Source organism: Hippoglossus hippoglossus, chromosome 6, assembly GCF_009819705.1.
Source record: "Hippoglossus hippoglossus isolate fHipHip1 chromosome 6, fHipHip1.pri, whole genome shotgun sequence".
NCBI lineage: Eukaryota > Metazoa > Chordata > Actinopteri > Pleuronectiformes > Pleuronectidae > Hippoglossus > Hippoglossus hippoglossus.
This window is the reverse complement of record NC_047156.1, coordinates 1,069,714-1,089,713: the sequence shown is the minus strand read 5'-3', so window position 1 is coordinate 1,089,713 and position 20,000 is coordinate 1,069,714. Positions and strand designations below refer to the sequence as shown.

Below are 20,000 nucleotides of genomic sequence, written 5' to 3'. Positions count from 1 at the left end.
CACATATAGATATTAATATTAGTTTAAACGAATCTGAAGTTAGATATTCATGTGTTGTAGTGTAGATATGAATGTAACAGTTACATGATGTAAACTGCTGATCTGTTCAGGTTGAAGGAGGAGCGTCAGAGACACCCCCTCCATTGTGACTACATCCAGGCCGTCGCTCAGGCTGTTTCCATCCCCATCATCGCCAAGTAAGGTCGACACGGCTCTGATGAGCAGCATCAACCTTAACTCGTCTATTTCTGGTTCAGACTTTAACCAGTTAATTAACTCTGAGGTTTGTGAAATCAATAATCTGCAGCTCGTCCCTCTGCGGCTTCAGGTTTTACCCCGAATGAGACGATCAACATATTTTTAGTGTTTCATTTCTGTACTTTTCGTCTTCTATTCCAGCTTCAGGGAGGAACTAGTTTTAAGAATTTAAATATAATTCTTAAATTTTCTAAACAACCGATGTAGTTTGTTGACGTGTTTAAAATAAAATGATAAAATCTTTGTTAACGATATAAATCTCGGCCGCCGTCTCTGCTGCAGTGGAGGTTCTCTGGACCTGGTGAAGACCAATGCCGACATCGAGGAGTTCAGGAGGGTGACCGGCGCCTCGTCCGTCATGTTGGCTCGAGCCGCCATGTGGAACCCGTCGGTGTTCGTCAGCCAGGGACCACTTCCTGTGGAGAGGGTCATGGAGGAATACCTCAAATACGTGAGTCGTCACAGACCTGGTGATGGAACGTGTACGGATCTCTTCAGCTAACAATTACAAGCATCATTGATCATCTATTGATATTTGTTTAATGGAAATGACACCGTGTCAACGATGACACATGTTTCTGAACGGCAGCTTCCTGTTGTTCCAGCGAGGGGCAGCAGACGATCAGAAGACAGCAGAACGCTAACTGTGTCTCTGCTGCCGTTACGTTTCACAGGCGATCGGGTACGACAACAACGCCTTCAACACCAAGTACTGTCTGTGTCAGATGCTGAGAGACAAGGTGGAGTCTCCTCTGGGGAAGCAGTTGCAGGCGGCTCAGACCAACGCTGAGATCAGGTACGAGCGTCGGATGTCTGCGTCTGATAAGAGCGTCTGCGAGGCGCTGATGTCATGTAGCTGCGGTGTTGTGTTGCAGCGCGGCATACGGGCTGCAGGAGTTTTACCAGCAGACGCAGGAGCAGCTGCAGACCAGGAGGGACGCGCTGCAGAGCGGCAGCCAGCCCGACCGGCCCGTCGTGGACGGAGACCTCACCACCATGGCCGTCAAGTTCGAACGGTCAGAAAAACAAATGTCTGAGTGCACACGCTGTCGGCTTTGTTCTGTTTTTTTTAATGATGCTTGTTGCTTGTTTTACTTTCAACATGTTTAACTTTCATCTGTTTGTGGCTCAAATTGTTTTGACAGAAATCTGTATCACTATGACATCATAAATCTTAACTGACAAATAAGGCGTCCTCCATGTTTTCAGGTCGTCTGTCGCACTCTCAAAAACGTGATATCTCAGGAACGCCAGGACCGAATTTCTTTCGATTTGGAACAAACCCTAACTTCATAAGCTCGCAATCTAAAATGATGTTTCCATAGATCTGAGTCTGATGGATGAGCAGTTTATTTTTTTCCTTATTTTTAAAAACAGGAGAAGTGACATGAACTTTAGAAGGATTGAGGATCACGTGACTTGTTTTTGTTGCAGGAGGGAGTATCCCCCTCAGATCACTCCGAAGATGTTCCTGCTGGAGTGGAGCCGCAAAGAGAAAGGGGAGCAGCCGCTGTACGAGATGGTACGTTCAGGGACAGGATCACAGAAAGTTCAGTCTTCTTAACATTAAATAATAAAACACTTATTCACTCTCTGGACCAGTTTCAACAAAAAACTGAACATTGTAACTTTCATGAAGTTCAGATTTAGTTTTTGACTGAATTAATTTGATCTGGTTGTTCCTAATAAACTGGAAACAAAAGATTGATCACGTTTAGTGTGGAAACTGGAAACAGGAAAGTTGTTGTAATTTTTAGGGAAACTTATAAATAAACCACTGTTGATAAGTGTGATAAGCAACTTGTGTGTGTGTGTGTGTGTGTGTGTGTGTGTGTGTGTGTGTGTGTGTGTGTGTGTGTTTTCAGGTGCAACGTTCACAGGATCGAGGCTTTCAGGCGACTGTGACTGTAGCAGGAAAGAAATACAGATCTTCACTGTGGTCAGTACACACACACACACACACACACACACACACACCTGAAAACACATCATGTGACCTTTCACGTACACGTCAGCAGGGATTTCTTTTCTCTGAGCGATGACGAGGTGGAACTGTTATTGACAGGAAGTGTTAGAGTCATGTGACTGATAAGAACCAATCAGGAAGAGAACGTTTCTGTCCAAAACACAAACCCAGAGTTTCTTAAAGAGACAGAAGCTAAACCCAAGTGTTTGAGACAGAGGCTGAAAAGAGGAGCTGCAGCAAAGGACAGTCTGAGGAACGTGTTTTCTGAACATTAAGAGCATGAAAACCATTTACAGTCATGAATAAAATTACAAATTTCAACCTAAAGATGAACAGAATGTCTCCATTAATGTTTGGCTTTGTGGAAACGACTCCCATGTTAACTCTGTCTCGTCATTTCCAGGGAGAAGTCGAAGAAATTTGCCGAGCAGGCAGCTGCCGTCGTCTGCCTGCGAGTCCTGGAGATCCCAGAGGGTCGCATCGGCGAGGAGGAGTCCGGCCTGGTCTGCAAGAGGAAGAGGGACGGGAAGACGAACGGCACCGCGGAGCAAGAAAGAAGCAAGAAACAACACCTTTCTGCCGAGAACCAGCAGGAAACGCAAACCTCAAAGACTCCGGCGGTGGCCAATGGTGACAGTCGTAGAGCAGACACGATTCCAGAGCAGCTGTGAAGTGTTTGTAAGGACAGTGGTTCGTTTTCCTTATGTCACTTCCTGTCTGGAACATCTGTGACGTCTTAGAACTGAAAACTAAATTTACATCAGCTGCTCGATTCTGCCTTTTTACATGAACAGACTCTTACTTCTTTTTTACTTAATTTAAAACGGTTTTCATTTGTACACACTGAGACGTGCTCAGTGAAAACTGTCTCACCCCAGATCAGCTGTGACAGATTCACTTACATTAACTTGGATGAAGTGAGTTTGAACCAGCAGGCGGCAGCACTGAGCTCTCAGCTCCAGTGTCATCATCTCATTTCAGAGGTTTGAGTTTGAACCTGGTGCCTTAAAGAGGACGTTTTATTTTTCATTCTGATGGTTCATCATCTTTCTCCTGATTCAATCCTTTAGTTTCTGCTGGGAATGACTGAGGTTGGTTTAAAAGATGTTATGTGTAGTAAACATGTCGTAAACATGTCGTAAACATGTAGTAAACATGTCGAGCAGACCCCAGGTGCCATATGTTTTTGTTAATCCTCCTCTGTGTGCTTTTATTTCACTTAAGGTAAAAGAAATCTGTAGCTTCCACATTGTCGGTTTCATTTTAAAGAAGAAGCTGCTTTTTATTTTCCTCTTTTTATTTCGTCTCCTGAAGCTGATTCAACGCGTGTTGCGTTCAGGTTCCTCCGGGTCAGTGTGTCGACGCAGATAAACGGATCAATTATCTCGAGGTTAATTAATCTGAAAGTCCTGAACTGAACCTGAGAGGGAAACGCCCCGCTCTGACGTCACCACCGGGCCGGCTAATGGGGCCTTCAGGGCCACTGTGGGAAGTACAGCTCTCAGGATACAGGCTGTTGCTCCGTGTGAAGCCGAGTGTTTAAAAGTCTTATAAAGATTATAAATTACTTTGTTTTTTGTCAAACTTTCAACACGTCCTGGTGTAAACAGACATGTTCAACCTGCCGAGCAAGAAGATGCACAATTGACCTTGGTCTCATGCAGACAAATAAAGTGACAACAGCAAAATAAAACAAGTAGATTCATGGTGAAGTCGTATGTGAGAAATAACTTAAATATGTATTCATTACATTATTGACTCTGCAGAGTTCCATTGAAAGATTCTTTCTTTATTCTGCCTTTAAATCTCTTTAATCATCTTTATCTTGTGCTTCTAGAATCAATGTTTGGATTGTGTAAAACTTTGAATTCAAATTAAGTTTCTCATTTATTGATATTTATGTAGCTTCTGCTTCTGTAGCATACGATATGTAAAAAGGGATTATATACAAATATAGAACTATAAAAAGGCAAATGTACGATATAAAAATGGATATATAAAATTAAATGATATATAGATATCTGAGTATTTCATAATCTCATGATGTATTTAATTATCTTCAGCAGTAACTATATAAAACGTGTATGTATTTAACTTCCTGGTATCAGATACAGTTCCCTCAGTAGAAAGCAGCATTAACTGTTTCAAACTTCACTGTGTGTTGAACTTCCTGATGCCGCTGCTGAGCGCTGCAGAGTGTCCGAGGTGTCCCTGAAGGCGTCGTGTGGATCAACCTCAGGAGAGAAAAAGGAGAAGTTGAGACGAACAAAGTTCAACATGGAGGCGACGGAGAGAAGCAGGAGGCCGCAGGAGCAGCGCTTCTCCGCGGGGACCTAGTCCGCCGCGGGGTCTTCGTGTTCGGTTCCAGGTTCTGCCGTCGCTCCGATGGGAGCGGGACACTGAGTGACACGGGGCCGGGTTAGAGACGCTCAGCTCGGTCACAGTCCGCTCGCTCCCCCGGTGCGTGTCGGTCCCATGGAGGAGCTGGACTTCCGGCTGAGCTTCGAGGAGGACACCGGAGGACGTGTCTCCGGAGGACGTGTCCCCGGAGGACGTGTCCCCTCCGCAGGTACGTGTCGTTTCTGCGACGCTAGTTAGCAAGCTGTCAACAGAGCTAAGCTAACCAGAGTTAGCATGAGTGCTACCGGAAGTAGTGCCCAGCGGTCTTCAAAGTAAAACCACAGAGCGGGAAACTGCAAAACATTGGAACAAACTGGTTTTTATTTTCATCTACTTCCTGCTATTAATCTGATTTTAATAGCAGGTCGGGGTCTGTGGGCAGAGTAGATCGCGTCCTGCGAAGGATGCAAGTAAACATGGACGACAAGACAGCTCCCTAAAGTGAAGCCAGAATGTCTTAATCGCCCCCTGGTGGCTGGCTGCAGTAAACAGCATTAACACTGGTCCATGTCCCATCTGCTAACATGGAGGAGGCAAACTAAGAAAAGAAAAAGTTAAATAAATGTTTCTCAGAGATGGTTTCTGTCATTTCAGGTAGTTCTTATCACACTGATGTTTAAGTGTTAATGTTTTCTGATGCGTACACAACCAGAAGGTTGGCGGTTCGATCCTCAGTCTTCCCCACCTGCATGCCGAAGTGTCCTTGGGCAAGATACTGAACCTCTAAATGGCCCCTCATACGCCAAATGACATGTAATGTAATAATAATCCTATAATCGACGGGACCTTAATACCAGCTTCACTCTGCACATCTGTATTTGCACACTGTGGGTCTCACTTGTGATTTTAAATTACATATTTCGTCCTATTGATTGAACATAATTCAAAAATCATTGAGTGTAAAATCACATAAGACTGAAAAACAGTGAAAAAATTCAAGAAGACAGAATCAAATATTTAGACTTGACATAAAATATGAGTAAAATATTTCTCATTCACAATTTCCCATGTGAATAAATACTACGTTAGTGCTTCTACCCTTTTGATAAACATTTGCCACTTTTAACCTCATATGGTATTTTACTTTGAAAATCCCCCCCGGAAGAGGTGTCTTATTTTGTTGAGCTGACACATCCAGCTGTCGAATGTTAGTTTGGAGAATTGTTTAAATGTAGAAGTGAAGAAGTTTGTGAATCCTCCTGGAGCCAGAACCACTGGAAGCTACAGAGACTTTACTGATCAGGATTAGAGATTAGAGATTATAGATTATTGATCAGAGGCTGTTTATTCATGTTGCTATTTGTATTTGGGATCAGCTCATGTTTTATATTCAATGTTTGAACTCAGAAAACCTTCTACCAGCTTTAAATGTTGAAAAGCTCTGTTACACATTGACTGTTATTTGGTTTATGTTTTATCATATTTCCTTTTGTCAGTTACATTAAGCAGATGAAGCTTTCCTGAATAATTCCTGGGCTTTGGTTGCAATAGTAATTATTCTTATTGATTGAGCTCCTGATTGTATTCTTACACAATCGTTTGGTCTTTAAAATACTGTAATACGACAAATTCTATGACCAGCAGACGCAAATATATTAAAATTACAACCAGAGCGTTAATAAGAGTTCCTTCATTCGACGTTATTGTAAATGTTCCCTCAATGGTTCCTCAAGTATAGATGCAGGTTAATTAACATCTGTTAACTCTAAGATCTAAAGGAGTCGCTCTTCAGTTCCTGGTTGATCAGTAGAACTCGTCTTTGTGGGAATGAGCTGAACCCACAGATGCAGTGTGGACGTGTGCAGGTTGGTTGGATTTCAGGATTTTAACACACAGACCTGGTGCCACTCAGCTCGTCTGCTGACTGGTTTTACTTCCTGGTTTTCTAACTGCTCTGTGGCACCCAGCTGGCGGTGGGTATAGTCACCTGCCCCCCCCCCCCCCCCTGCTCTGAATGAGGGAAAGGGGGGAAGGTTTGCACAGAGGCAGCGAGTGGAGTTGTTGAAGCAGATCACAGTTGGCGTTTTGTCACCTCTTTTTTGCATGTGGTGTGCAAAGTGTGTGGGTGTGTGGGTGTGGGACAAAGAGGGGTATTAATAGTAGTGCTGTGGTGAGGAGTGTGTGCAGCTGTGTGACTGAACTTATCGAACTGCTGTAGATGATCTGTCACTATGATTAGTCCAGTGCATGAACACTGACTGTGGCTCAGCTGCTGCTGGTTAAACATTTAACACTTGACTGGAAATGTTCTTTACGGGCACAGACAAGATCATAAAAACACCACAGCCACACTGACCAGTGTCACGTTCATGCAAAGCACCTGGTGCGTAAGGTTTCTCTTTTATCAAGCTAAATAATTAATGTACAAAAATGACCAATAAATTCAAAATTGCTGTCTTCCTTTTGGGTTTACACCTTTTTGTACATGTGAGTATGATGGTTATTTCTACCAATGTCACGTGTTTCGTGACTTTTCAAGAATGTTGGAGAAAAAGAAGAAAATATATAATTATTTGTGATAAAATGTGTTTGCGCCGGTTTGTATTGGTGCAAAAACTGATGATTTACATGTTGAATCATCTTCTCCTCACAGGTCCCGATGTGAGGACGCCTCCCTCCTCCACGCAGGCTCTTTCTGCGCAGCACTTGAGTCAGGAGCTGCAGAGTCACCCTCAATATTTCTCCACCTTAGACGGCTACCAGCATGTTGGTTGCCATTTCCCGGGGCCCCAGTATGGAGCCCAGGGGAACCCCAGAGCCTTTGACTGCCCGAGTATCCAGATCACCTCCATAGCTCCCAACAGCCATGTGGAGCCCAGCTCTGGACAGGAAGCAATAGCAGTGGGTGGGGCAGAGGGAGGCTACCCTGAGGCACCGTGGTCCAGAGACCAGCTGTACTTGCCCCTGGACCCCTGCTACCGGGACCCGGCCCTCTGCCCGAGCCCCTGCAGCAGCATGTCTTCCAGGAGCTGGATGTCCGACCTCTCCTCCTGCGAGTCCTTCTCCCACATCTACGATGATGTGGAGGGGGAGCTGGGCGATGTCGCCCGCCCTGCCCTGGGATCCCCACTTGGGTCACCTTTGGGCTCCCCGGGCTGTGGGGGTGGGGCCTTTGGGGTGGAGATATGGCAACAGAAATACCAACATCCTGTAGCTTTCAGCCCGTCACTGTCGCCCCTTCAGTCGCCCCGTCAGTCGCCCTGCCACTCGCCTCGCACCAGCATCACAGAGGAGAGCTGGCTGAACCGCCGGCCCACGTCCAGGTAAGAAACCATCACGAATGTTTAACTGCCCTGTGTGAACACATTCCCAGTGTCCTCCTTCTTCACACTGCATCATGGTCACACACTCCCAGCCCATTTTGACTATTTCAGGGCTATTCCAAGACGTAGCATTATTTGTCACAAACATATAAATGTGCATATGACACGTACAACCATGTTTACTTGTAATAATGAATCCATACTTTGCCAGCTGACCCCTTATTCCACGAACTGACTTCACAAACAGGGAACTGCTACAAATCCTGCTCATAGTGATTTTTCTTGCAGGCCGTCATCCAGACCAACCTCTCCCTGTGGCAAGAGACGCCACTCCAGCGCTGACCCTCGCATTCGTACCCGCTCGCCCTCCCCTCACCACTCACCCAGTCCCTCACCGAGCGCCTCCCCTCGGGACAGCGTGTCAGTTGAAACATGGGTAGGAAGCCCCGCCGGTGCCCTCGGGTCCCTCCTGATGTCCGGCTACCAAGAGCTGGACGTCCCCTCTAAGACCAGGAGGACGTCAGGAAGCCAGCTGGGACTCCTCCCCGGTCAGGGGGACCCCGGGTTGGAACTGTTCCAGGATTCTCCCACGGAAGAGGCACGAGAACAGGAGGGCCTGGCTGAGCTCTTCCTTCAGGTGCCCTCCCACTTCAGCTGGAACAAACCTAAACCTGGAAACCTTCCTCTGTTCAGGTGGGCTTTGCTGTCACTTTTTAAGGTCTTGACATTTTGGTAAATGTGCATATTTACAACAGATCTGCTATATTACAGGGGGTTACTGTCTGTTCACACACCTCAGCCAAGACACAGTCAGTAACATAACGATTCAAAAGGCTCGATGTAGTTTCATATCTACAGAACGTCTGGTATCAACCTTCTCATCTAACTCGCCAGCGGAGCTCAAAGAAGCATCTGTCTGACCTGCAGTGTCTTCTTTAAAGCATCCTCTAACTGCGGTGCTACAGACATAGTGTCAGTGACTGTGTGTCTGTTGTGTCTCCTCCAGGACCTCGTCCCCCCCGCCCCTGGACTGGCCTCTGCCCTGCCAGTACGACCAGTGTGAGCTGAGGATGGAGGTCCAGCCCAAGACCTACCACAGGGCCCATTATGAGACGGAGGGCAGCAGAGGCTCCATTAAAGCCTCTACTGGAGGACACCCTGTTGTAAAGGTGAATCTGTGCTTCTGAGGCTTCTCAGCCCGATTTCAGGTCCGATTCAACCCTCGCTGCCGATTGGAGGCTGATCTACACAGACTATCTGGTCACTTGATCCTGTAGGACGACGGGTGTACAGGCTTATAGTAGTTGTGTCGTATGGAAGGAGCAGTGATTGGGAGAATGAGCAGAAACCCACAATAGCCAATAAGAGCGAGCAGATCAGGAGGCGTCGCCAACCAGATGTTGGGTACTTCTGGTTAGAAGCGAAACGTGGCTGCAGCGTAAACAAGACTTGTGATTCCCGTACCTGGTGGACAAACGTGTGGAATAGTGTCAACAGTGTAATTGCTTGTTTAATGTGTAAACAAGCTCAGTCTGTCTGCTTCCATTTGAGTTTTTATTCTGAAGTCACGTTTGATCACGTGAGTTTCTGTGAGTTCCCAGGTGTTTGGAATCGTTTGTTCAAACACAAAGTGTGTGCTCATGCGTCTCGACTGGGTCGTCTCCTGTGTGATGTTCTCAAGATTTAAAGATTCAAAATCAATCTGCGGTTATGTCTGTGGTTTCCCACGTTTTAGAAAATCAATGAAGATTTGGAAATCCTCTACTGTGCAGCAAGCATCAATGAGTTGCTCACTTTGACTCTTCCCAGTTGTGCTAAATACAATTAGAAAACCTGCGACAAGTCCCAACCGTCCCCTTACGAAGCCACATTTAAATCCACTAGATCCAGGTTTTTATTTGGATCCGCACCAACATGTACACTTATCGAAACTAACCCCTAAATATGTCTGAAAATGTCCCTGCGTTGTTAAAGAACGTACCTGCATCCGTCCACCATCCAGGCATCATAAAAGTTTTAGTTACACTGAACAACAGACTTTCACTCAGGCCTTCACGTTTGTTATTAATGGAGCTTTCAGCTAAATCTGAGTTTTCCTGTTATATTGTGAACTGGATGTTGTTGTGAAGGCGTAAACTTGTAATTGCTCAAATGTGACATGAGTGTTGCAAAGAATATGTCCACACAGAAAATGTCCACTCAGAAAATGTCCCCTCAGAAAAGCCTGAAACGCACTGATCGAGTCTGTGGAGGTAAAATCAAAGGTCGACTGAGGCCGTGTTTTGCTCCTGTTGATGGCGAACAGCGGTTTCAAGGATTCTCTGGATCAGAGAGCAGAGGCAGGCCGAGACACGTAAAGCTCCATCAAGGCCTCATATGTAACATACACCAGCAGGGTTATTCTGGGTGTCACATTGTCGGGCTGCTGCTGAAGCCAGATCAGCTTCTTTCTGCGAGTTGTGTGAAACCGCACAGCGTTCGGTGTCGATACCAAGGACAAGTGAGAGCTGCCGGGTCCCACAGGAAACTTCAAAACTACATATCCTGCTGGCGGCCGCAGGGGGAACCCTCCCAATCAAACCTTTCTTCATCTATCTAGAAACACTGGAATACTAACCTCATACAATACAAACCAAAAAGCTCATCTAAAGCATAACCATCCAATCCTGTTCAAATCTAACCTGGGCCAAATGTTTCATTTTATTCAATAGCTCATTTTCTTATGGTGTTTATGTTTTTTTATTTACTATACTCATTGCTCTTTGATTTGAAGTACCTGCATTATTATGCTGTAATATAGGATGTACTTTTATTATCATTATATCAGTGGTATGAAATGGTCTCATAATAATTCCTGGGACAATATATCGTCCAACAACATTTCCTATCATGACCGACAAACCTCCAAAGTGACATAACTGTGCTCCCATCTGCAGCTGAGCGGATACAGCGAGCAGCCGGTCAACATGCTGCTGTTCATCGGCACCGCAGACGACCGCTACCTTCGCCCGCATTCCTTCTACCAGGTCCACCGCGTGACAGGGAAGACGGTCACTACCACCTGCCAGGAGAAAATCATGGGTTACAACAAAGTCCTGGAGATCCCTCTGCTTCCAGAAAACCACATGTCCGCAAGGTCAGAGGGGAAACGGCCTGAGACTTGCCTTTAGTGTCGTGGTTGAGTTTAAGGCACTAACATCCGGGTTAGTCAGTGCTGCCCTGCTCCGATATAATCACAACAGCAGTGTCGGTAAAACAGTTATGAACATTTTAGCTTTTCTGACGTGACTGGATACAAACACATATCTGAACAATCTGAAGAATGTTTTAACACAGTTGTTGCATTGAAAGTCAGTGCAGCTGTTTGTTTCTGGTGTTCCTTGACTTGAGCTCTTCAACACCGGTGAACATGCATCAACTTGCCTCTGACAACTTCCCTTGTTTTGATAGATAAAGTTCAGTTGTAGAGAACCACATTTTCTGGTTCTCTTCATGAATCTGAGTCATGATATCTTATCTCATCTCTACACTGATGACAAGCTGCTGTGATCCCGAAGATATTTCCAGGCTGCTCATTATTCTGAAATAGGTTTTTAGTTTTCAGATGGTTTCAGCAGATCTTTCGCTTCATTGTTCCACAGCATCGACTGCGCCGGCATCCTGAAGCTGCGCAACGCCGACATCGAGCTGAAGAAAGGAGAGACGGACATCGGGCGTAAGAACACGAGGGTGCGAGTCGTGTTGAGAGTTGCCCTCCCTCAGCCAGACGGCCGGATGCTGTGGCTACAGACGACTTCTAATCCTGTGGAGTGTTGTAAGTCACCTGTAATATTAACACATCACATTGTCTGGCGAGGTCAACGGTACGTCACATTCTACACAACACAATGTTAAAGGTGTTTCTTTTATATATCGTTTATAACCAAATTATTAAAGAACAGGCAGAGGAAGGAATTCAGGGCATGTGAGATATTTTTATATTATATATTAAAAGTGGATCAACGCAGATGAAGTTCAGTGAGAACAATGACAAATCCCACATATGGTTTATTAATTCCACACCTAAACTATACCTGTGTTGTGCTTCAGCCCAGCGCTCTGGTCAGGAGCTTCCTCAGGTGGAGAGCTTCAGTCCAGCCGGCTGCTCGGTGGATGGAGGCGAGGAGCTGCTCATCATCGGGTCCAACATCTCGGCTCAGTCCAGGGTGGTTTTCGTGGACAAAGGACCCGGTGAGATCAGCTGAGATTCATTTCATTTACATTAAGTTCGTACTTTTATCTAAATGACCAGTTCTAAATGTGTTTCTCATCCCTCAGATGGACGATCGATGTGGGAGATGGATGGAAGAGTTGTGACAGAAAAAAGCAGCGGAGTAAGTACAAAAATAGAATTTACGAGATTAAATATTCAGGAATCCTTGTGACTAACGTGGGATGTGAGAGCAGGAATATTGATAAAGAAGTAGAAGGTCACTCGGTGGAGCTCACACCTCCACCAGGCCCAACAGTCGCTTCCATTCAGTTCAACCAAATCACACACACCAACAGTATCAGTCCAGTTTCATCTGGATCGTGAATTATTCTCTGAGAAATTGGTGAAAAAGAACGGGATTGACAAAATGTTTTGGCCCATGTCTCGTGGAAATCTGTTCAGAGACATAAAACCAACAAATGGACATAAATGTAAAATAATAGAAATGTTACATCCCAGAGTGGATCTCAATGCACGAGGTGAGCGAAGTGAACAACACAATTTTTTTTTATGAAAATCACATGAAATAAATAATAACTTTATTAATTTAGAAACTTTAAAACAGCCGTCGCACAAAAAACAAGTAATCAAAACATCATAGACAAGAAGCAAATTAATACGTCATTTAAAATCAAACACAGCTAATTATATATGATGATGAAATATGAACCCATTGCGGAAACTTTTTCTTTTGCCATCAAAGTGTGACTTCAAATGTTCTATGAAAAGGCTCCATAAACGAACCAGGTCCTCGTACATCATGAAACCTTATCAGTGAATCTGAGCAAAGAGTGAAGAGGCTGTAAAAGACTTCAAGGTCCATGTTCTTACTCAGAGCGTGTAGTCGTTGGTCTGCAACAATTTAGTGAGCAATTATTTTTTCGAGCATGTGGAATATGAGTCATAGACTGACGGGCAGCTCTGATCCTGAAATCTCACAGCGCTGTTCTCCATGTCTCTGTTCTCACGTTCCTCAGTCCAGTGTCGTGGTGGAGGTCCCTCCGTACTATAAGAAGATAACGTGTCCGGTCCAAGTCCAGTTCTACGTCTCAAACGGGAAGAGAAGAAGAAGTCTGACTAGGAGCTTCAGCTTCCTTCCTGGAGTCAGACATCACCTCCCTGCTGCTGGACCACAGCTCGTCAAACAGGAGCACTGGGAGCTGGACCACATCTCCCACAATACATCTGGTTTCGGGACAGATGTGCCTTATTATGATTCCGGTGGCCTCCCAGTGCATTGTGGTCCTCCCTCTCAGAAGGCACCTTTTCTCCATCATCCTCCTCCTTCCTCTGCCCCCCTTCAAACCCCTGTAATGTTTCCTCACACCTCCTCCGCCCTGCTTCACTCCTCCTCCCTGCCTCCTCAGACCTCCTCGGCCCCCCATCAGACCTTGATTCCTCTTCAGACCTCCATCATGCCTCTTCAGACCTTCACCCTCCCTCCTCAGACCTCCTCCATCCCCCCACAGATGTCCACAATGCCTCCCCAGGCTCCCTCTGTCGCCCTTCAAACCTTCGTCCTCCCCCCTCAGACCTCCTCGCTGCCTCCCCAGACCTCCCCCGTTGGACGTCAGTCTCCATCGCTGAGCTCGAGGAGAGTGTTTGTGACCCCCGCTGACCCCCAGAAAGATGCTCTGCTGAGCGTCAAGCAGGAGCCAGAGGACAAGGCGAACCTGGGATCCTTGGGCCTCCAGGAGATCACACTGGATGATGGTAGGAAGCTCAGTGTTTTCACTAGTTAACGTTTCCCCCTGAGGGTTGAGAAGCAGGTATCTGAAGAGTTAGCAGCTCTCATGAAGGACAGCAGCTGTTCTCAACCTCTTCCGATTGGCCTACTCAGTTTAATCTTTTACTATTTACTCGTTCTTTTATTAGTCTGTTGTTGAATATTGTTTGTATTCGTGTGTGGTCTGTTTTTATTGTTGTGTATCTGTTTTTATATTTATTATTTGAACATGTAAGGCGTCATGAAAGGCGCCCATAAATAAAATGTATTATTATTATTATAATTATAAATTCAAATAAAGTTTGAGTAGATTTATAATGTGACGTGGCTCTTTGGTGGAGCCGCTCATCTGTTGTCGTGGGTAGAAAGTTCATTTACTCAGTTTATTCACTAAAACCATCTGAGAGTTCTGATGTTTCTGATATTCATGGGCTCACGTTCACAAAATCCAAATCCGTGCCTGCTGCTTGTCCCGTGTGTTTGTGCTGAGCAGCTGTGTGTGTGTGTGTGTGTGTGTGTGTGTGTGTGTGTGTGTGTGTGTGTGTGTGTGTGTGTGTGTGTGTGTGTGTGTGTGTGTGTGTGTGTGTGTGTGTGTGTGTGTGTGTGTGTGTGTGTGTGTGTGTGTGTGTGTGTGTGTGTGTGTGTGTGTCTGTCTGCTCTGTGATGTTGGTTATTTATATGTCAGGTGTGTGTGTGTGTGTTCCTCTCTGATCCGGGTTAATAATAGCCGTTTCTGCTGGTTGCTGGTCTGAATGATGCAGATGGGGGTTAAATTTGTTGCTGCGTCTCAGCTGGCGAGCAGCAGCTGTCGTCAGGCCTCTGACCCTCCGCCTGGCCGCCGAGCCCCCCCGCACCCTCTCGCCTTTTAGCTCGAGTTTTACTCGATGATCTAAAGGTCGAGTAAAACTCATGAAGACGTCTTTGAGGCTTTGTTTTGTTACTGGTTTTCAAGTTGAGACTGATTGGTGTTTGTGTGTGTGTTTGTGTGTGTGTGTAGAACGAACCTGATGTTGTGAAGCTGAATAACGTTTTTTCCCTTCTTGTTTAAGATGAGTTCTGCTCAGATTAATCTTGAGAACCCTGTGGGGACGTTTTCTCAGGTTGGGAAACCGTTGAGCTATTTTCAAACTGAGTTGAATCTACATGAACGTCTGGATGAGAAGTGACTCGAAGCATTTCACTGATTTCAGGGCGTGTGCTTCAGATTCAAAACAAAGCACCGTATGCATTAGGGGTGGATACCACAGTGTGATTGACAGCTAGTACCGTCCAATGGGTGCAGGTGTAGGTGGGCTGGCAGTGTCCATGAGCTCAGTCAGGCTCCACCCCCTGCTCCTCTGAATTTGGTTACTGCAGGTTTCCCGATGGGTCGATACCTGATTTTAACTTTTGACAAATCAGCTCCCTGCATTTTCTCCACGACTACATTGAACGTGACTTTGGCTGTTACCATGTTAACAATGGTAGTTTCGCTGTTGGGACACAGTCATTGACCACTTGAATAAAAAGTCGGTAAAGCTCGGTGGTGATGTTATGCTCCTCAGGAGAAACAACCCACTCTCCATCTCACGATACCAACTGAGATACGAGCCTCACACCAAACTACCAGTTCTTTTCCATATCATTATCCATTTAGAACAGAAGATTCAGAAGATTCACATGTTTCAGTTTCAGTGTGACACCAACTAGATATTTGACCATTTCCTCTAAACTTGTAACATGAATCTCTGCTTCCAGTATCATCTTTGTTTTTCATCAGAACAGTGTCACAGTGCAGAGCTGTTTATTTCAGTTCTCCAGGAAACTGATGAGATGCTTCATGAATAAATCCCTTGTTCTCTTCAGCCTGGAAAGAAACCGAGTCCTGAGCAGAAAGAAGCAGAAGAGTTTTATCTTCTGTGACTGATAAATATCTGACTTCACAACGTGTTTGATCAAAGCTTCAGCAGAACTTTACAGCTGGAAGCAGATGAACCTGAGGGGTCATGAGATGAAGAGTGTGAGAGGAAAGAGGAAGAACTCAATGAACTCTTTACCTTCTTATCTTTTCTGGATGGATCCAGGTGTAACTCCACCCCTAACTTCTTCCCAAAAACACTGGTCCTGAATCTGTTACATGCTTGTAATGGAGTAAACAATTTCCCTCTGAAAAATGATGTAGTAGAATTATACAATAGCAAAAAACCACAGTAAATAAAATGTATACTTGAGTCCATCACGTGTAGATGTTGTCTCCAGCTGATGATGATTTCACTCCTATGAATAGACTGAACAGAGCAGAGACAGAAACATGTGCTGCTCTACTAATAGACTCCGACCAGACAGAGCAGCTTTCTACTACTACTACTAATATTATTATTAATACTAATAATAGTTAAAATAAACAGTGTCATTGAGAACTGGTTCATGGTGGGAAATTAAGAAGCTGTAATTAATGGATTAGTTGATCAGAAACAAACGAAGAGGTGAAATATTTTAGCATTAAAACGTCAGAGCGACGTTATCGTAGATTTTCTGTTTACAGCTTCAATCAGCAGTTTCTGTCCAGGTGCTGTCTCCTGTGGTCAAACTGGGAACTGCAGTGCAGAGTGAGGTCGACTGCCGCTGCAGCAAAACATGAGAATCACGACTTCATTGTTAGAATTGTTGATTCTCTCTGATTCTCTGGTGTTTCTTTATTTCATCTTTTGTATTTATTGGTAGAATGAACATCAGTGATCCGAGCGTCTTGAGATGTGATGTTTACGTCTCTTCTCTTGACGGTTTCTGTGTTTGTGTTGTGGGGCGGCAACTTTTCAACCAAGGACTATAACAGTCAAAAATTACATTTGCTTATAACAAAGTAACATTTCTGTGTCACTGTGGTAGATTTATGTTTGTTGTAGTTTTGTGTTTGTCACTGATGGTTTATTTTTCTTTGACCAGTTCGACTGTGAAAAGTTGTGAAATGTAGTTTGGTGAGTTTTGGTTTGAGATCTGAGGACGAGGGTGAGATGAGGTCGAGAGCTCCAGGAAAAAAGCAGAGTTCCAACTTGAAAAACTATTACACATCAGGGCTTTGTTGAGATTTAACATTTCCACTAAAGAGATGATTTGCTCCACATGTGTGTGGTTCTTTCAAGGACATGATTCTTCTGCTCAGTTAAACTTTTTAGTTTAAGTTTCACAAATGACATTCTTCATTTAAACTCAGGAGACGGACTGAACTTCTCATATTCTCCCTCTAACGCGACAGAGACAATAACAATATTCTCCAACTTATTTTCTTCAACATAGATTATGTTCTTCTGTGATCAGAAAATAATTGTTTCCTGTTGTTTTCGTTGCAGTGAACGAGATCATCGACAGAGACATCGGCGGTCTGAGCAGCAGCGCCCAGCCCGACCAGTTTGACCAGTACCACCAGTACGACTGGGAGCAGAAGTCCAGCGACGCCGCCTTACCGTTCTGTGGAGGTCCTCAGTAGCCACTGCGTCCTCTGGAGACGTCGACACGCTTCTCCTGCTGTTTGGACAAAACGGTCACGTCTGCACAAAGTGCACCAGACTGATTAAAGTGCCTGAAAACCAAACAGCGCCTCCGTCAGGACATCGCGTCACATCGCAGGTTCCTCGTCTGTCTCAGGAATTTTAGTGCTAACTCGTACCTCAGTGACGAAACAAAGATCTTTTTTATCTCTTCATGACGAATTGGAATAATTCTAAAACAAACCAAAGGGCTGTAAATCAACTGTAGAGCTTTAATGTGACATAACAATCAGTGACGTCATTACAGACGTCGCACATAAAGAAAACCCTGTCGTTATTTATTGGCCATTTAATTTAATCTATTTTTGATACTCTGGATCCGTTAAAACCAAACGTCCTTCGGCTGATTTTTACTCTGTACAGTTTACATTTCCTTCACTGAATGACATCACTGCTGTTCAACCTGAACTGAAGCTTTAAGACGCTGAATCATACAAATGTATCGTACGGTTGAAGTTAATGAAAAGAAAAGAAAACAAACTATGTTCTGTGGTTTTTTTAAATTAGAAATAATCTGAGAAGCAGAATAACAACAGTTTATTGTTCATGTTGTTTCTGTCAGTTCATTGAGCAGCGACATTTCACAACAGGGAGGTCAAAGGTCAGAGCAGGTTCTGCTGCTGGAAAGATCCAGAGACGCTGAGAGCGCCCCCTGCAGCCACATGTGGTGATTAACTCTGTTGGTCTCTGTGTCTGAGTCACGAAGTGTTTTCATGGGTAGAAAAAAACCACGTGTTGACTCTGACTGAGTCGTCCCACTGAGCTGAAACACACCTAAACACTGGATATTACCCATGATCCTCTGCTCCCTGACCCTGAAGAGCTGCAGCTGTAACAAATCCACCAAACTGTTCAGAACTCTTCATGTTTTAACAGTTTCCTGCTGAATATTGGAGATAAACTCTGGTTTTTAATAACTTCAGAGTGTTTTTAACTGATCTCAGTTCAGCTTCACTCTTCAGCTGGAGCTGGTTGTGACAGTTGAAGCTGACTCTCAGTCAGTTCTTCTCACAGGAGATGGAACCCACTCAGCAGAGTTACAGAGAACAGACGTTCAGGGAGAGAAGGAGGAAACTTTCTCATGTTCACACTCACACATCAGACTCACTTTCATCAAGCTGCTGCTTTCAGGTTGATAAAGTTGCATAGTGTTTAAATACAGTTTCAGAAACTTTACTTGAGTATTTAAAGTTACTTGGTACTTGAGGTCAGGGGGAGGGATCGTACCACTTGGTGTCATCTGGGAAAAATGGACCCAGAAATAAAACGATCATCACTCGTCTCCGTCCGAAACCAAATCTGTTCATTTATTTAAATATAAACCAGATATCAGGTTTTTCTGCGTCCGTCTCTGCCGGAACGTTTCACGTCTGTTTCACGTCTCATCACGTCGGACATCCCAGATATGGGCGGGCTGTACTGTCTGTGACCACGCCCCCACAGTGACATCACTGCAGTGAGGTAATCACCCACAGTGAGGATCAGACCAATCCAGCTGTTGGCTCATTTAAACAGCTGCTGGTCCGGGTCGGTCTGAACGAAGCAGAACTCCTCCACAGCTGACCCCGAGCCTGCCGTCCAGCAGCTGTTTACACACGTGAACACCAGGACCGTCCCGAACTCCAGCTCCACCTCAGCGCCGCCGCCGTCCTTCCTCTGCAGCAGACTGACCAGAGCCGGCATCAGCTGCAGCTCGAACGTCCTGGATCCTCCGCAGGAGCCGCACGCCAACACCACCTGGGCCACGTTGGGCGGTGGCTCGGAGATGAAGAGCGTTCTCCCGCCGCGGCAGTAACGTAGGATCTGTTGAGGACACAGCGAGATCCTCTTCATGAACCTGGAGAAGAAGGCGTCTCCGTGTCTGGCTCGGGACTTCTCGTACTTCTCCTCCCCGCCCTCGCCGCCCTCCAGCTTCCTCAGCGTCACGCCCTCTCTCCCCTCGTACTCCTTCAGCAGCTCCTGAGCGTGCTCCAGCTCGTCTTCCTCGCCCCACAGATCCGACTCCTGCACCACGCTGATGAAGAACGAGCGGAAGACGAGGAAGTCATTGTGTGATTCTCCCAGACTGAGGTCCTGGAGTCTGCTGCTGAGCGACGGACTTTCTGCTGAGAGGAAAGAAACATGACAGGAAATAAACGACCTTCATCCGTCTCTTCACTTTCTTTACCACTGACACAAGTTTCTCCAACAGTTTGAATCTAGAGCGAATAAGAACTCATGGGAACATTTAAGTTTAAGAAAACAAAAAGGTAAAAACACGTGTATCTGTGAAAGGTTAAATACGAGGAACTAAAAACATGAAGCTCACTTTACAAGTTAAAAATTTGTTTGAAAATAATTTTGTATTTGATGTTTTGGTCTATTTCCATCTTCACACCTTATATTAAATTAGCAGAGACATTCGGGTCATTAGTGACGTTGTAGTTTGAAGGATTTAACCCCTGAACTGTCAGTGACCAGCAGCAGAGACCAGAGGTCAAAGATTGTTGAACTCTTCCTGTTCCATGATTTCCAGTGATGTTTCATACACGAGTCTCTTCCTCACACTTCAGGTAAAGAAACAGAGTTGCCATTAATATTTTATATTATGTAATCTTACTTATTGTTG

The 20,000-nt window shown here is 45.1% G+C and overlaps 3 protein-coding genes across 4 annotated transcripts in view; 2 read left to right on the top strand and 1 right to left on the bottom strand.

The window, feature by feature from the left end:
• dus2 (dihydrouridine synthase 2) overlaps positions 1-3,918 on the top strand; it is a 6,876-nt gene extending 2,958 nt beyond the window's left edge. Inside the window, exons 10-16 of the mRNA XM_034589290.1 lie at positions 111-197; positions 541-709; positions 933-1,054; positions 1,134-1,274; positions 1,693-1,780; positions 2,124-2,197; positions 2,628-3,918. Of these exons, the coding sequence (XP_034445181.1) occupies positions 111-197; positions 541-709; positions 933-1,054; positions 1,134-1,274; positions 1,693-1,780; positions 2,124-2,197; positions 2,628-2,895 (949 nt within the window). The 3' untranslated portion in view covers positions 2,896-3,918. The remainder of the gene's footprint in view (positions 1-110; positions 198-540; positions 710-932; positions 1,055-1,133; positions 1,275-1,692; positions 1,781-2,123; positions 2,198-2,627) is intronic.
• A 484-nt stretch (positions 3,919-4,402) lies between these two features.
• On the top strand, positions 4,403-17,875 carry LOC117763822 (nuclear factor of activated T-cells, cytoplasmic 3-like). The gene is made up of 10 exons (XM_034589257.1): positions 4,403-4,793; positions 7,218-7,887; positions 8,176-8,580; positions 8,894-9,056; positions 10,824-11,023; positions 11,529-11,701; positions 11,977-12,117; positions 12,205-12,260; positions 13,117-13,852; positions 17,195-17,875. The coding sequence occupies exons 1-10, from the start codon at positions 4,700-4,702 to the stop codon at positions 17,329-17,331; spliced, it is 2,775 nt and encodes a 924-aa protein (XP_034445148.1). The 5' UTR covers positions 4,403-4,699; the 3' UTR covers positions 17,332-17,875.
• pdcd2l (programmed cell death 2-like) overlaps positions 17,747-20,000 on the bottom strand; it is a 3,404-nt gene continuing 1,150 nt past the window's right edge. The window contains exon 2 of one of the 2 annotated variants that reach the window (XM_034589305.1): positions 17,747-19,494. In XM_034589305.1, the coding sequence (XP_034445196.1) occupies positions 18,896-19,494 (599 nt within the window). In that variant the 3' untranslated portion in view covers positions 17,747-18,895. Of the gene's footprint in view, positions 19,498-20,000 lie in introns of both variants that reach the window. The other variant, XM_034589304.1, reaches the window with a different exon arrangement.

Excerpts from the sequence above, each read along its gene's own strand:
- LOC117763822 (XM_034589257.1), top strand. The coding sequence starts at position 4,700 with ATGGAGGAGCTGGACTTCCGGCTGAGCTTCGAGGAGGACACCGGAGGA. Across the intron at positions 12,118-12,204 it reads TTTCGTGGACAAAGGACCCG|ATGGACGATCGATGTGGGAG; the intron begins GTGAGATCAGCT and ends CTCATCCCTCAG. Across the intron at positions 12,261-13,116 it reads TGACAGAAAAAAGCAGCGGA|TCCAGTGTCGTGGTGGAGGT; the intron begins GTAAGTACAAAA and ends CACGTTCCTCAG.